Here is a 14,799-nt window from a genome sequence, read left to right on the forward strand (position 1 = left end):
GCAGGTGTAGTAAACCACACCTTGGGAAGTCAGAGCTGTGGGAGAAGAGGCGTGTTGGTCTGTGCTGTTGTGTTGTGCCTCATTTACCGAGAGCCACAGGATAATCACGTCTAATTTTCTGCCCTTTATTCTGCCGAGGAGCAGTCAGAAAGAGATTCCCTCTGCCTTTAAAGCTTCCTATTCTGCAGCCTCTCAGCGCCGTAATCTGCCGTCCCTATTCTGCCCCGAGGCAGCATAGAGACTCATATTGTGTGTCCGCTGTGGGAGCAAAGTCGCTGAGAACGCTCCACGTTTCAGAGGCCTTGTTCGGGCAGTTGTCGGCTCCGGTTACCCCGCCTTCTCTGCCTCTTCCAAGGCACACAGGAGTCTTATTTTACCCAGGGAGCTCTTGTCTTTGTGCTGCCAAATATTGTCAGCCGCTGGACAATAAAGGAGACCAATCTCCTCACAGCTCTTTGAGGCTTCCTTCTGCCAGGAGAGCAGCATTGTTGCACTGAGGCAGTCGACCATGAAGACTCTCACTCCTCTGTGAGAAGAAAGTCCAATGGAGGAAAAAGATGTAGCTGAAACTAGACAGATTTTTCTTTGCAGCTATTTTTTTTTTTTAAAGATTAACACCTCATCTGTTCAGATAGAGGAAAGACCCCAATAAAGATGCAGATATCATCTAAAATGGATGCATGAACAGTTGCACAGACCATGCATACACTCCACACAGTGTACCAGCCATCGCCAGCATCACACACAGACATTTGTAGACTTTATTTTAGGTCTTAATTACATTTCATATTGGAAAATAGTGTTTAAAAAGCAGATCAGTCCTTTTATCTTCAACAAAGTTCTTGCAAACCATTAAATTTGACATGAATTTCAGCTGTAGACCGTCATCAGGTGTGGTCTGATGTACTAATATGGGCTAAATGGGTTTCTGAGCTGAGAGGGTTTTGACAAACTGCATCCAAAGACTTTGTCCTAAACATTCAGTCAACTTCTTGTTTTTTCTCTTTTCTCTCCCATTTCAGCCAGAAAATGAGTTTACTTGAGCGTGTTCGCCTTCCTAACGCCAGGTCATCGATTGGGTCGGGTAAGAAGCTCACAGGTAACGCAGAGTCCATCGAGGAAAGCCCGTCTAAGGATCCCAAACCTGCAGGCTTCAGTAACCGGGAACGCTTTCGCACCGCCTTCCGCATGAAGGCCTACACACTCCGCCAGAGCTCTGAAGGTATATGAAGGAAAGCATGAAAGATTAAAGGTTTTGTCTCACATGGCCATTTACAACCAAACAGTGAAACAGAAGCATGTGCTTATTAACTGTCTCTGGTTTCATCAGTGCTCTGTGGTTTTGTGTCTCTGCCAGATGCTGGAGCTCTGGCTGATCCAGCCTTAGAGGAGCGGGGCTTCCCTCCTGACATCCTCATGGAGGAGATGATCCCCACACTGAAACTGGTCATCAGGGCAGTAAGGTCAGGAACTTGTGATGATCCATTCTTATTGGCCAAAGTCACAATGAAACAGCATTTTCAAGCATTTCCATACATCAATGGTCCAAAGCAGCAGGTTTTATATTAAGCTGTTGAAGCATCTGACGTCCTGTTTGATACTCAGCCCCCGTCGATGCAGTGTGTGGCCAACAGTGTGAGAGCTGCACAATCTCACATATGCTGACAGCATGATGGTAAATCTATAGGCCACACAGGTGACATAATGCAGGAATTCAATCTAGCGCGAGGGCCTGTGAGATGAGTGATCAGCCCTGTGAAAGTGCTGCTTCCTTCCATACCATTATTCCGGCGCTGAATGGTCTGTGAATGGGATGCTCAGACCTGGAAGGTTTGAATTTCAGGACCCAAAAATTTCCACCCAAAACTGAAGCACGAGCAGCAGCCACTTTGTGTCTTTGTGTCGGACAAAAGAAGGAGCTCAGTGGGTGGCGGGCTGGTCTCAACCTTGAGAGGCATGGGAAGTGTCAAAGTCAAGGTATTTCTGAGTAGGACAGCGAACTCCAGCAAAGTCTGATGAATGTCCATTGTTAAAGACGAAGGTGCTACTTTGTTGGCGTGATCGAAAGTTGGATTTTACCGGTCTGTCGCTGTCTTTATTTTACAGTTGATCTATGTCCCAACCCTGATTGTTGGATGATGACGTAATAAAGGACAGATCACAGATACAAACAACTGAAATGAGTCGCTGACCTCATACTTATCGATAGTGTGAAGAGTTCAGATATCTACAAGGAGCTTGGAGCTACTCCTATAAGTCTAAAGGAGTCAGTACAGGTGGTCCAGTCACCTGATTTGGATGCTTCATGGTTGAGATCCTGGCAGACCAAGAAAATTGGGGATTACGCAACACGTGTGGCCTGGGAACATCCTGATATCTCCCTGGAGAGGCCGATGGATGTGGGTCAACAGTTACAAAATGTATAGATGCAGAGATGTTTCTACTGAGACTTTGATCAAACAAATAGACACCGAACTTAGGGTGTCCTGAAGGTTAATTGCTCAGATATTTGGATAAGCCCTGGATTGAGAATAAAGGTTAGCATGCCTGTAATGTTGCTGTCTAAAACTGTACATGTACAACAATAGTAAGTCCAGCTGCTGAAAGTTGGCCTGCAGAGTCTAAAGGACATCGATCAGGAGGGATAAAAGTCTTAAATGTTCTCACTGTTGAATCTGATCCCTTTGTCTTTACAGGATCATGCAATTCCTCCTGAACAAGAAGCGGTTTAAGGAAACTCTGAGGCCTTATGATGTCAAAGACGTGATCGAGCAGTACTCTGCTGGACACCTGGACATGCTCTGTAGAATAAAATACCTCCAGACAAGGTCAGCAGCCATATCACAGCCGAGGTTTGTGTAGTAAGTAGTTCCTCCTTCTCAAGCTCATGCTGTTTCTCCGTCCTTAAGGATCGACATGATTCTTGCCCCTGGACCCCCCCTCACGCCGAAACACAAGAAAACTCAGAAAACGCCTTTCACCTACCCGCCCAACCAGTCTCCCAGGTACCGTCACTGCCAAGTATCACAGAGTACATTGACAAATTAGACAAATATTTATGTACCAAAGGCTTTGTCAAGGCTCAAAGCTCTGGATTGATCTTTAATCAATCTTTACCTAGTTGCATTGGAACAACTATGGTGAATCTGTTGCTCATTTCCCTCCTGACAAACGTCTGTGCAGTCCATGTCTACTCAGTGTCCTTGTGTTTCAGGCACGAGTCCTTCCTAGCCAAAGCCTCCTCCATACCAGACACCGAGGACCAAAGCATGATGGGTAGATTTGTCAGGGTGGAGAGACAGGTGAGTAACTTTGGAGTAGATACTTAATTTAAGTAAGAGTTCTACAGCATTAACTCATACATGTGAGTGAATCTCTAAATGAGATCTGGGTCTACTGGTTTGGTACCACATGTCGAACATTTAGAGGTTGATTACGTACTCCCCTTTTTGATGCCAGAGTCCAAAATGGCAGTAGGTACAGTCTTATCGGTGCTGTACCTGTACATGTCACGTAGTTTGTTAGCTAACTAGCAGTTTGTACTCACTCTCACACTTAAAGCAACATTTCAGAGTTTATCGGCCTTGAAATAATGTTTCCAGACTCATTGCAATGGCAGAAAAATGGTTAATAGGATGAATGGTGCTGCCGCCGCAGCCCGAGCCGGGTCGCGTCGGCTGAAACTGCACTATGTAACTTCCCTCTGCGGGTAGGAACACCGCCCCCTCCCCCCTCTGAACAAAGCGAGCTGAAGTATTTACAACACGTAACAGACGATAGCGCTTCTCAACCAGATGGTGGAAGCACTGAGCTGAAACTCTGCAATGTTGCTTTAATTGCATTGAGCAGGTTGTACAGGAATAAGATATGATCGATCATCAGTCTGTTCTGCTGGTGTGAATGTGTCTCCGTCCCAGGTGGAGGACATGGAGAAGAAGTTGGACTTCCTGGTGGACATGCACATCCAGCACACCGAGCACCTGCAGGTGGACTCTGCCGGCGGCGCCCACATGACCCTGGAGACCTGCGGTCCCGCGGGCAACAACGGCGAGATCAGACGGGTCTTCTTCAACTACGCCGAGGCGTTCCCGCACATGTCGTACCAGATGCCCGTCGTCAGCAAGGTGAATCCATTCGACGGCCGGGGGGGCAGCAGTGGAGGTGGAGGTGGCGAGGGGGGGGGGGATCATCAACCGCTGCCGCCACATCTCTACCAGCGCCACCCGTCGTCAGCCGGCATCCCCACCTACACGGAGCGCCCCACGGTGTTGCCCATCAGCTCGCTGCAGGACTCGTCGGCGGGGCTGGGGCAGGGGCTGGGGCTGGGGCTGGGCAGGACCACAGGGGGGGGGCGGGGGGCCGACTCGCCTCTCTCAATGCTGTCGGTGAACCACGAGGAGCTGGAGCGCTCGCCCAGCGGCTTCAGCATCTCCGGGGAGCGGGAGGAGGGGGAGGACCTGTCGGCGGGGGCGAGGCTGACGACCGGGGGGGACGGCAGCTGGACGAGAGCCAGACCGAGCTACTTGGCGGAGGGGGAGACGGACACGGACACGGACCCCTTTACTCCCAGCGGCGGGGGGCCCATGCCGCTCTCCTCCACGGGGGAGGGGTTTGGCGACGCCATTTGGAACACGCCGCCCTGAGCTGAGGCGCTTGTGTGACCGCACGGAAATCTACGACTCTTGAGTGAAGACCTTAAATCCAACCCATGCCTCTAAAACCCAAACCAGTTTTGGGTCAAAGCCACATCTCTGGACTGAACCATTTGGAGCGAAGGCGAGTCGGCTCTGATTCTGATCCGCCCTGATGCTGCGAGGTCACAAGGAAGGTCGTCGGCAACCGCCAGAGGCCACAACAACATACCGACCGACCGCCGTCCAGACTAGGGAGCCATGGCACCGAAACTGCCCCGAGATAAAAAAAAAAAAGGGAAACCAGACGTTTGTAAAGTAAAACTCTGTACAGCGCACTCTTCGCAAAAATTAGCTAAAACAAAAAAGAACATTAATATACATAACTATATACACCCAAAAGCTTTATCGCTGCAAAGCCAACCGCACTGCATGTAACGCATGCGATTTTTAGTGTAGACACTGCAAAGTTCAGGATATCAGGAAACGGAAAAAGAGATTGAATGGATACATATACTTGCTATGCCATTTTGTAACACTTATTTTTTTATATGAATACATTTTCATTGTTTTTTGCATGGTCTGCATGATGATGCACCATTGTAGACGTGACGGTCGGAGGGTGACACTGGAACCAAAAGTCTCCTGTCTCTTTGTTCTGTTTGTCGTTAGGTGAGTGTGTTTCTGAGTGTGTGTGTGTGTGTGTGAGAGAGAGAGTGTGTGTGTGTGTGTGTGAGAGAGAGAGAGAAAGAGGAGGACTTGGGTAACAAAACACTGGTTAGTTGCTGGCAGTCGTGTTTCACCATTTCTGCTTTTTCTCACGTTGTGCTGTACGTAAACTCTTCCGGGATCAGACTCGAGATCCCGTCACGTCGTTTTGTTTTCACACCACCGTGCTCTTTAGTTGCATATCACAAACCATGAAAAAAAATAAAAAATACAAGATACAGAAAAATTCGACAGAATTTGAAACACTAAATAATCTCTGCTGCTTTGTTGGCACATGAATTCAGGGATATAAAACACCCGTCCGTCTTCAGTTTCCACAACGTTTCTGAGCTGAGTTCAGTTAAAAATCATAAGACTTTTAATAAATCGGTAAATTACTGGTTGTTTTTCCTCTCACACAGATCACGGGTAAAATGCACAGAGGGCAACAATGAACAACGATGTCCATCAAAACTCTTAGTGCATTTCCACAGCAAAGATACATTCACTCCTGTAAAGTATCTGATGGAGTCGACACATGAACTGTGCTCTCTCTCCGCAGCTCAACATCTTATCACAGATCTGATGATGTAACAGCAGCTTCTTTTGATTATTAGCTGAAGTTTGATCCACAGCTTCGTCTGTGGAAACAACTGAATTCTGCACGTTTGCAATGAAACCTGATGAGTAAAGTCAAATTTCTAATATCTAATCCTTTGATTTCCCCTCAGGAGTTGATAATCTGTTAATTATACTGTTTATCAATGGAAGCAGCAGGAAAATAAACTCAAGATATAGACTATGTATGCAAAATTCAGATTAAAGTTTAATTCAACTTCATAATGTGCTATTTTCAATCTAAATTAGTTCACTGCTGCACTAAAAGAGGCTGTAATGTTACAAACACAAACTCACACAAGGAACGTAACAGCACAACTTCTATTTTTTATTATTATTTTTAGAAAGGCCAGAGTAACGTGTGGAGGACCGGTGGAGATGATTTCTGATGTCGGTTTATAATAATAATTGTTTAAAAAAAACAAACAAGCGAGCGTACCACTTACTGCGACGAAAACAAAACGAACAAAAAAAAAAGCTTTCCAGAGGATCACGTATAGGCCTGAAACAGCATTTACTACTCTAGAGTTAGGACGACACAGATACTGAATGTAATCTCTGACAACCAACTGTATTTACACTCATGAATTATTACACAGTTATAGCATGTTCAAGCACCTTCGGAGGCAGGTGACTTCACAGACGAGGCTTCCACACCGGGCTTCGACTGTGGTGCGTTCAAGTGCTGGAAATCAACATGGATGCACACCGCAATTAAAAAAAACAACCAAAAAAAAACACACTATGTTCGTAACTTTTCCATGAGATCTACATGGTCAAAGTCAATACATGAATTTAAATTGTAAATGAAAAGTTTTAATCATCATTGACCAAACATTTCCTGTTGTCCATCATGTTTCTGTGAATATAAGTCATGTGCCAAACTTTTCACAGCTTTGTAAAGTTAAAGTTCTGACTTGAAGGGACGTTTACGGGAATTTTTTCCCAATAGAAACTCATTTTTCAAATTATTCTGACACCGCCTGAACAGTTTTTTTTTCTCAGTTGACGTATCACGTTAACGCATATGTGAGATATTAGTTTGTTTGCTGTGTTTTCATCACAGACCTGATTTAGAGTGGTTTTTACTCAAGCTTTGTTTACACAATCACATTTTCAATCAGTATTTTAACATTTCCTCACCAATCAAATCAAAAATTATTAAAGGGATAGTTCAACATTTTGGCAAATTGACCCATTGCCATAATCCCTATAGTCATAGCAGTAGGTTTGTTAGCTTGATTTATCAGTGTAAGCTATTTTTAGAAGGGCGGAGCAGAGCCGCGAGCTGCTCAGAGCTACGCTACGGAGGCTCATGGGATTTCTTGGTTTCCCTCATCAAACTCATCAAATACACAATCCAACAACTCCACAACGCTCTGGTGGACAAGTTGTGACCTGCACATTCACCACACTATGAGATAATAACACAACGTTACCAGACAGAGTTGTTTTAGAGGGAAATTCATGCAAAACTTCTGATGCGCGTTGCCTTCAGGGACAGTTTTTCATCAAGCAGTCTCTGCATTTCCCTCTAAAACAACTCTGTCTGGTAACGTTGTGTTATTATCTCATAGCGTGGTGAATGTGCAGGTCACAACTTGTCCACCAGAGCGTTGTGGAGTTGTTGGATTGTGTACTTGATGAGTTTGATGAGTGAAGCCAAGAAATCCCATAATGAGCCTCCATAGCGTAGCTCTGAGCAGCTCACGGCTCTGCTCCGCCGTTCTAAAAACAGCTTGCACCGACAATTAAAGGTAACGAACCTACTGCTATGACTATAGGGATTATGGCAATGGGCCAATTTGCCAAAATGTTCAACTATTCCTTTAAATCCTTCCTTAAAGTGGGTGGGACACCTGACCTGAGCTCTTTAACATACAGGTGCACTCACCTAGGAAAGGGCTCTCCAACTTTTGATTGCGGATCAGACTAAAGCCTGGTGTGGAAGCAGCAGCAGCAGCCTGTGAAATCAACAAGGTGAAAACCAAACACTTATTTACTTGACTTATATTGTTCTTATTATCTATTTAACAAATTATATTCCAATTACTCTTATTACTTCCAGTATCCTCCGCTACTGAAACCCATTCAATTATATTCTAACGAATGACCGTGCGACTGCAGACACCAGACGTCACCACATATAGATTATAAAGGTCATGACATGATGATATATCCCTGTCCGTCCGTCCGTTCGTTCATCGTGCCTCTGAAGCGAGAAACATCGTCCAGAATGAACTCCACATCCTCATTCTGTATTTAGTGTTTCAGTGCCACCTCATCTCACAACACAACACACCAAACGCGACCACGCAGGATTTCTGAATGTGAACTCTTTGTTTCCTTTCGTAGTGATTTGTCTCTCTTTTTGAAAAACTAGCTCACGGTACAGTCTTTGCTTTTGTAAAAAAAAAAAGAAAAAAGAAGAATTACTGTTTTGTAGCTTTGGTGATGCTTTTGGCTCATTCAGACTCCACATGATTTCAGCTGCACAGAAATGTAAAGGTTGTAACGTTTCACTTCTCGTTATTATATTTATTTATTTTATCTGCACAAAGTTGAGCTGTTTTATCTGTTTTGTTTTGTTTCTAATTTAATATCAGTTGACAGTGAAGTTGCTCGGCCTTCAGGTTTTACAGTAACGTCTGTTTTTCTTTGACACCAGTGTTTTTGTTGCCTCCAGTTACATCCACAGAAACTCTCCTTTCTGTGAGTTACTGCACATTTCCATTTGCTTCCATTCAAAATTGCTTCCTGTTTAAATCTACAGGCAAGAAATTAACTGGAAATAACAACACAACGACAACAATGTTGTTATATTTATGGTTACATGGCAAATTACTGTTAAAAACTAACATTTGAATAATTTTTTTGTAAATTGTGGAACAGAATAAATTGTCTTCCAAGACACAAAGACACTGAAAAAAGTGATGCTAGCAAACATGGTAATATTTTTTATAATATATTACACATAAACCTGAATTTATTATTCTAAGAAAAAGTAATTATTAATACTCAGCTCTAATCAGACATAAAAAATGTCACTTTATCCCAAATTTCCAATACAAATCAATGTGTTTAATCACAACAAGTATTATAAACTAAATATAGGTGAGTGCTAGCATCACTTTTGACAGTGGCGAAATAATTCTGATTAAATTTAATTTTCCCGTCCACGTGGGTTTTGTGAATTAAAACGACTTCTTGTGTGTGATTCATGAATGTTTCCAGACGTCACACTGTATTGTTTTAAAGTGACGACAGCTTCGTGCTAATCTGTGGTCACTCACGTGTTAACTCAAAATCCTATTTTGCACATTTATTTTCTCCACTGACGTTGTCAAATCAAACCTCTGAGTACGAGCAGGAAGTAAAACTGACAAGAGTCCAGATATTGTGACATATTTCACTAGTGTCCAGATACAATACGACACGATACAATACGTCTGATACGTCTGAAAACTGAAAACACCGAAATCTGGTTATTCTCACATGAAATGGAGTTTCATTGGACTGGATCTGCTTTGATTGATTGATTGATTTTTTTGTGTGTTTTTTGTGTGCTAAAGTTTTAATGTCAGGGTTGATGATTGATGATCTATGAAGAGACAGAAGTAAAGTTGGTCGTGGAGCTGCTGTTGGTTCTCAGTGGGATCAGCACCATGAACATCTCTAATTATTATTATTATACAGACTAAATTCATTATATTAAATAATAATTACTTTTTTCCTCAAACTACAAGTGATTAAATGCAAATTAAATCAGCACTGACTTCAGTTTTCTGCCTTTTAATGATAATATTTACAGCATTAACCAGTGAAATGACCAACAGATCCAGTTCAGTGAAGCTGTTTTTGTTTCCTGCTCTTGTCCAAGAGGTTTTAATCAACTGATGATGTCACTGGAGGATTTAATTATTTTCCATCATGCCACAGTGTGTGATGATACTATACTGATGATGAGCATTTCTGTCATTTCTGTGTCATATGTTAAGTGAGTGAGGATGAAGATTACGTAAAAAATGTCCTTGTGTTTTCATTTAAACGCACAACTTCACGCACTCTCCCCTTTGACCCTTCACAGAAATGTTAACGCGCACACTTTAGCCTTGTTTATTGGAGAGAGAGAAAAAACCCTTTAACTGTTAATTTGACAATCAGCGTTTTGATGTTTTTTCTTTTTCTTTTTTTTTTCACCTTTGATATTTTCCAAAACAAAACAAAGCAAAACCCACAGAATCTTATATAACAGATCTGGTTTCTTCATTTTAAATGATATTCTTTGGTTTGGATTACCAGAGCAGACAGAGAGAGATCATCACTATTGGATTAGCCTACTTTTATTAACATTGTCCCCGGGTGGTGTTTTCTGTACTAATTGTCTTTAAACCTTGTTGTAAGATTGATTTGGTCTCTTGTTGTATGTGCTGTCAAGGGGTTACGGTGGGTGCTAACTGCTAACCCTGGTCTTTAATGTAAAAAAAACAAAACACGGTTATGAAAACTTAAACAAAACTGCAATATGCCGTTAATTTCACATGTTTCCCCTAAGCAGCAGCAGCAGCGGTGGTGTTGGTGTTGGTGTTGGTGACTCACTCGACGACACAGGAAACACTTGCTGGATGACACCATTCACTCTTTTTATCCTCCTGCAGTCTTTGCAGGCGGTTTCTCTTCTGAATGTAGAGGCGACACTCGAGATGCAGCAGCAGCAGTTCAGTCAGACTGCGGGAAAATGACTCATGAAAAAAAAAGAAAAAGAAAAGACAAGAAAAAGCTGAATACACTTATTACACTACAGCCACACAAACACACACACACACACATCAATAAAGCTATTTTTGAAAATAAAGTCCAATTTTTCTAAAGACGGCTTAAAAAATCTAAATCTTTGCAGTCTCTCAAAGCCATAATCTGGTCCTCGTATGAATCGTTATGTGCTCGAAAACAAGCATTTTCAACACATCTCTGCCCTCTTTCATGTGTGTGTCATTTACTTTGTGTGTGTGCGTGAGAGGGTGTGTGTGTGAGAGTGTGTGTGTGTGTGTGTGTGTGTGAAGTCGTCTGTGCATCGATTCTGAATGAAAAGGAGCACTTTATGGCATCTGTGTGTAGTCAAGAGGGCAATAGTGCTTGCTGTGATTTATTCTGTTGACTATGGTTGTATTCACTGTAACTGCATACCAAGCAATGCACTGATCCACACATTCTACATAACCTGTAATTTTATGGACATTTTGATTGCTACAAATTATTTGTGCCTTGGCCTTCTACAGTTTCAACAAATTTTTTCTTCATTGTAATATATTTTGATTTATTTATTGATTTATTTAATTCTATTTTGGCCATGCTTTATCTTGCTATACGGCTGTCAAAACATGGCTGCTTTATGGCTAATATCTGTGCGAAAAGCTGCATTTACACATGAATACAAATATGAATTTCAACTTTATCCTCAGACACAGAAAGAAAAAGAGCTCATATTCTTCTTTTTTTTTACCCTACTTAAATGGAGGTAAAAAACAAACAAACATGACCCTAATAGTGAGTTCACACTGGGTGCGAGGTGAATTTTTCGCGCGATAAGATTACATACAAAGTCAATGTAAAGACGCGAATGGCGCGACACGAATGAAGCGAACACACGAAATTCAATGCAACTTCAAAAATATTGAACTCAAGCAAAATATTCGCGTGAATGCCGCGAGTAAAAACAAATATTTCAACGGGCAAACTCGAGCGAGGCGAATATTTTACTTGTGCCGGTGTGAACGCACTGTAAGACCTTAAATTTCTTTTCCACTAATATTCAAAAATATAAATTTCCAGAAACGTTTAGCATGTAGCTTAAAGGGTAAAACATTCCTCAATAAACATATGTCAACTGCATTAAAATCTTGCCGCAAACACAACTGCCGCCATGACAGAGGTCGAGTGGAAAACTGTGAATTACGCAAACTGTGTGAATAAACTACCGTATTTTCCAGACAATAAGTCGCGCATTTTTTTTAGTAGTTTGGCTAGCCATGCGACCTATATTTAGAAGCGACTTATATATCAAAAATATACACTATCATCTATGACGCCGTACAGTGTTGCCAACTTGGCGACTTTCTCGCTAAACCTGGAGACTTTCCAAACCCCTCTTGGCTACTTTTTTGTGTGTCAAAAGCGACTAGCGACAAATCTAACGACTTTTCCCGGCTATTAATTAAATGTTTAAAAAATAAATGCAACTTATATGTTTTTTTTTTCTCTTCATGACGTTTTTTGTTTTTTTTGACAGATGCGACTAATACTCCGGTGCGACATATAGTCCGGAAAATACGGTATATAAAAGTTAGCTACTGTAAGATGTGACAACTTTTTTTGCTAACTCTGGGTTACCACTGCCGCCCATGTTGTGTGAATTTTTAAGTCTTTATGATTTTAATATTGTGTCACAAGTTACCACACAAACTTTCAAATTAACATACCGGTAGCCTAATTAATGCGTTTCTGAATCTTTGAAGGTTTTTAACTCGGCCTTCGTCCATTTTCTTATAGCTTGTCACATCCAACCCACAACAGTCAGCTGGTTCAGTGTTTGTTAAACTATTGAAATTGTATATTAAACAGTGATATTAAATACTTTTATTATTTTTTTAAATCACAAATAATAATTTTAACACACAAACGTTTCAGTTTCACCTCGGCTCGTCATACTGTGGGAAGCTGTTTGAAAAATGTGCCAAAACACCCAGTAGGTCTAGACCTCTGACATGGCTTTATATTCAAATCATGTTTTCATTTCTGTGTAAATGCGGCTGTTACAAGATTGACAGATATCCTACAGACGGCTTCATGTGAGTTCACTGACAGCAGCTTTTCTTTATTTGGGGTCAGAAACAGTTTTGTTGTTCTTAAGTTTCATTTAAGGGAAGTTTGGACAACTTTACACTAGTGGCCTTCAGAGCTGTGCATCATTTTTCTCATTCCAGTTTGAAAAAAAGATAAAATAAAATAAACTTGCCATTTCTATTCTGTAGTAGACCACTTTTAATATTTTTTGTTTTGATGATATAATATGCAAATGTATTCTTACTTGATTTTTTTATTTTTTGTCTTTTCAATTGCACCAGTTATTAATAAAGTATTGAATTGAAAATCCTGTGAGTGGACTTTGTGTATGGCTGAATACTTAACGAACCCTTTTATTTTAATTTCCCACAGAGGATAAACAGGAAAAGCTCTGAGAAGTTAAAAGTAATATAAGTAATAAATACTGTGGAGTAATAGGGAGATGTTGTTGTTTTAGTCCTCTAAACTTGTTAATTTTGGACAAAGTGTATATAATACGGAACAAAATAGACAACCTGCATTGAGTTTCAATTGAAGCTCATAATAAAGGAAGTCGTAATTTTACAAAATTGCAGCAGCTCTGATCGACTGCAGTTCTTCTAGTGAAAAAATAAACTGCACACATAATTAATTCATACTGTTATAATTGGTTATGAAACCAGCAGTTTCATTGAGGTTGCCCCTGACCCCACTACCACCTGGGCAGCGGCTTTATAGTTATTATTTCCTATTCTGTTCTTAGTTGTTTCTGAGTCTTATTACATTAAATTCACAATTTCCATTCACACTGGAGACACAAAGTCACATGTGTTGACCCATTACCTGCTGTTTCAAGTAGTTGAAACAAAGACTAGCCTAATTAATTTGCATTTCCAAGTCTGACTTCTTTATAATATACTGCTGTTTTTCCATATTCTCCTTAATGAGCTTGAGAATGAAGGCAGCCACAGTGTCTGTACTGTAGGTGCCAGCTATTTCATCTCTCTTCAGCTCATTTTTTATTTAATTTCATCCCTTTTTTGTCATAATTATTAGCTAAAAGTCAGTGTATGTGTTCCCGGGGGGCAGCTGTTCCCAGGCCCTCAGCAGCCCTGTTTCCTCCTCGGCCAATTACTGCTGTGTGCCTGAATGTGCCTGAATGTGTCTGCCAAGGCGACCAAAGTGCCCACCAATCCCTTGTCATTAAAGACTCACATTCACTCCTCTCATTCACTGATCTTCCCCACGGCTCGTATGACACTCCAGCGGCTTATTACAGCCATTTAGCTGCCGCTGTAAAAAATGTCTGGCATTCTCAGTTAAATTCTTTCCTTTAAATAAGTCATAAGCTCTGCCCTGTCAGTGACACATGTGGTTATTATTATTATTATTTGACATGTGACAGGCCAGTTGATACCGCAGTTAATCACACTGTAACAGTCAGTCTTTAACAGGTCAGCATTCAACACTCAAAGGGGGAAGCTCAAGACTCAAGACTACTTTATATTAATCCCTTAAAGGGCAATTCCATTTGGTGGCTCCCACACCACATGCTCATAGCACAAACACATAACGTAATAGAGAAACCAGGAAAGAAAAGGAGGGTTGGCAGCTGTGTGCAAAGTCTGCTAGTTACATGTAAGAAAATGAATAATTTGTGATTAAAAATAGGAATTCTAATAAATATCACCATTAAAAGTAGCCTACATCTCTAAGTCTCTGGGTAAAAAAAAAAGAAATACACACATAGTTTTTTTGTTCAGCAGTCGGACAGCAGACTGAACGAAAGCAAGAGATTTAATTAGTTAGAAACAACAACGTTTTTAACAAAGAAATACCATGAAATGTTTAGACCATTGACAATAAACTTTCAGAAAGAAAGAATCCCCTTGAGTGCTGAACGCCGACCGCACTGACGCCGGTCACATACGGCATGGGTGAGTATTAAGAACAAAATATCATTCTAGGTTAAGTTAAGATTAAGATAAAGTTAGATATAGCCTACTTTATGTTGTTACAG

The 14,799-nt window shown here is 41.4% G+C and overlaps 1 protein-coding gene across 1 annotated transcript in view; it reads left to right on the plus strand.

Moving 5' to 3' along the window:
- kcnq3 (potassium voltage-gated channel, KQT-like subfamily, member 3) overlaps positions 1-6,088 on the plus strand; it is a 124,405-nt gene extending 118,317 nt beyond the window's left edge. Inside the window, exons 10-15 of the mRNA XM_085805315.1 lie at positions 1,023-1,222; positions 1,358-1,463; positions 2,697-2,828; positions 2,910-3,005; positions 3,215-3,302; positions 3,918-6,088. Coding sequence (XP_085661441.1) covers positions 1,023-1,222; positions 1,358-1,463; positions 2,697-2,828; positions 2,910-3,005; positions 3,215-3,302; positions 3,918-4,643 — 1,348 coding nt within the window. The 3' untranslated portion in view covers positions 4,644-6,088. The remainder of the gene's footprint in view (positions 1-1,022; positions 1,223-1,357; positions 1,464-2,696; positions 2,829-2,909; positions 3,006-3,214; positions 3,303-3,917) is intronic.
- Positions 6,089-14,799: the final 8,711 nt, after the last annotated feature.

This window comes from Trachurus japonicus, chromosome 17 (assembly GCF_045865225.1).
Source record: "Trachurus japonicus isolate A0001 chromosome 17, Traja_1.0".
Lineage (NCBI taxonomy): Eukaryota > Metazoa > Chordata > Actinopteri > Carangiformes > Carangidae > Trachurus > Trachurus japonicus.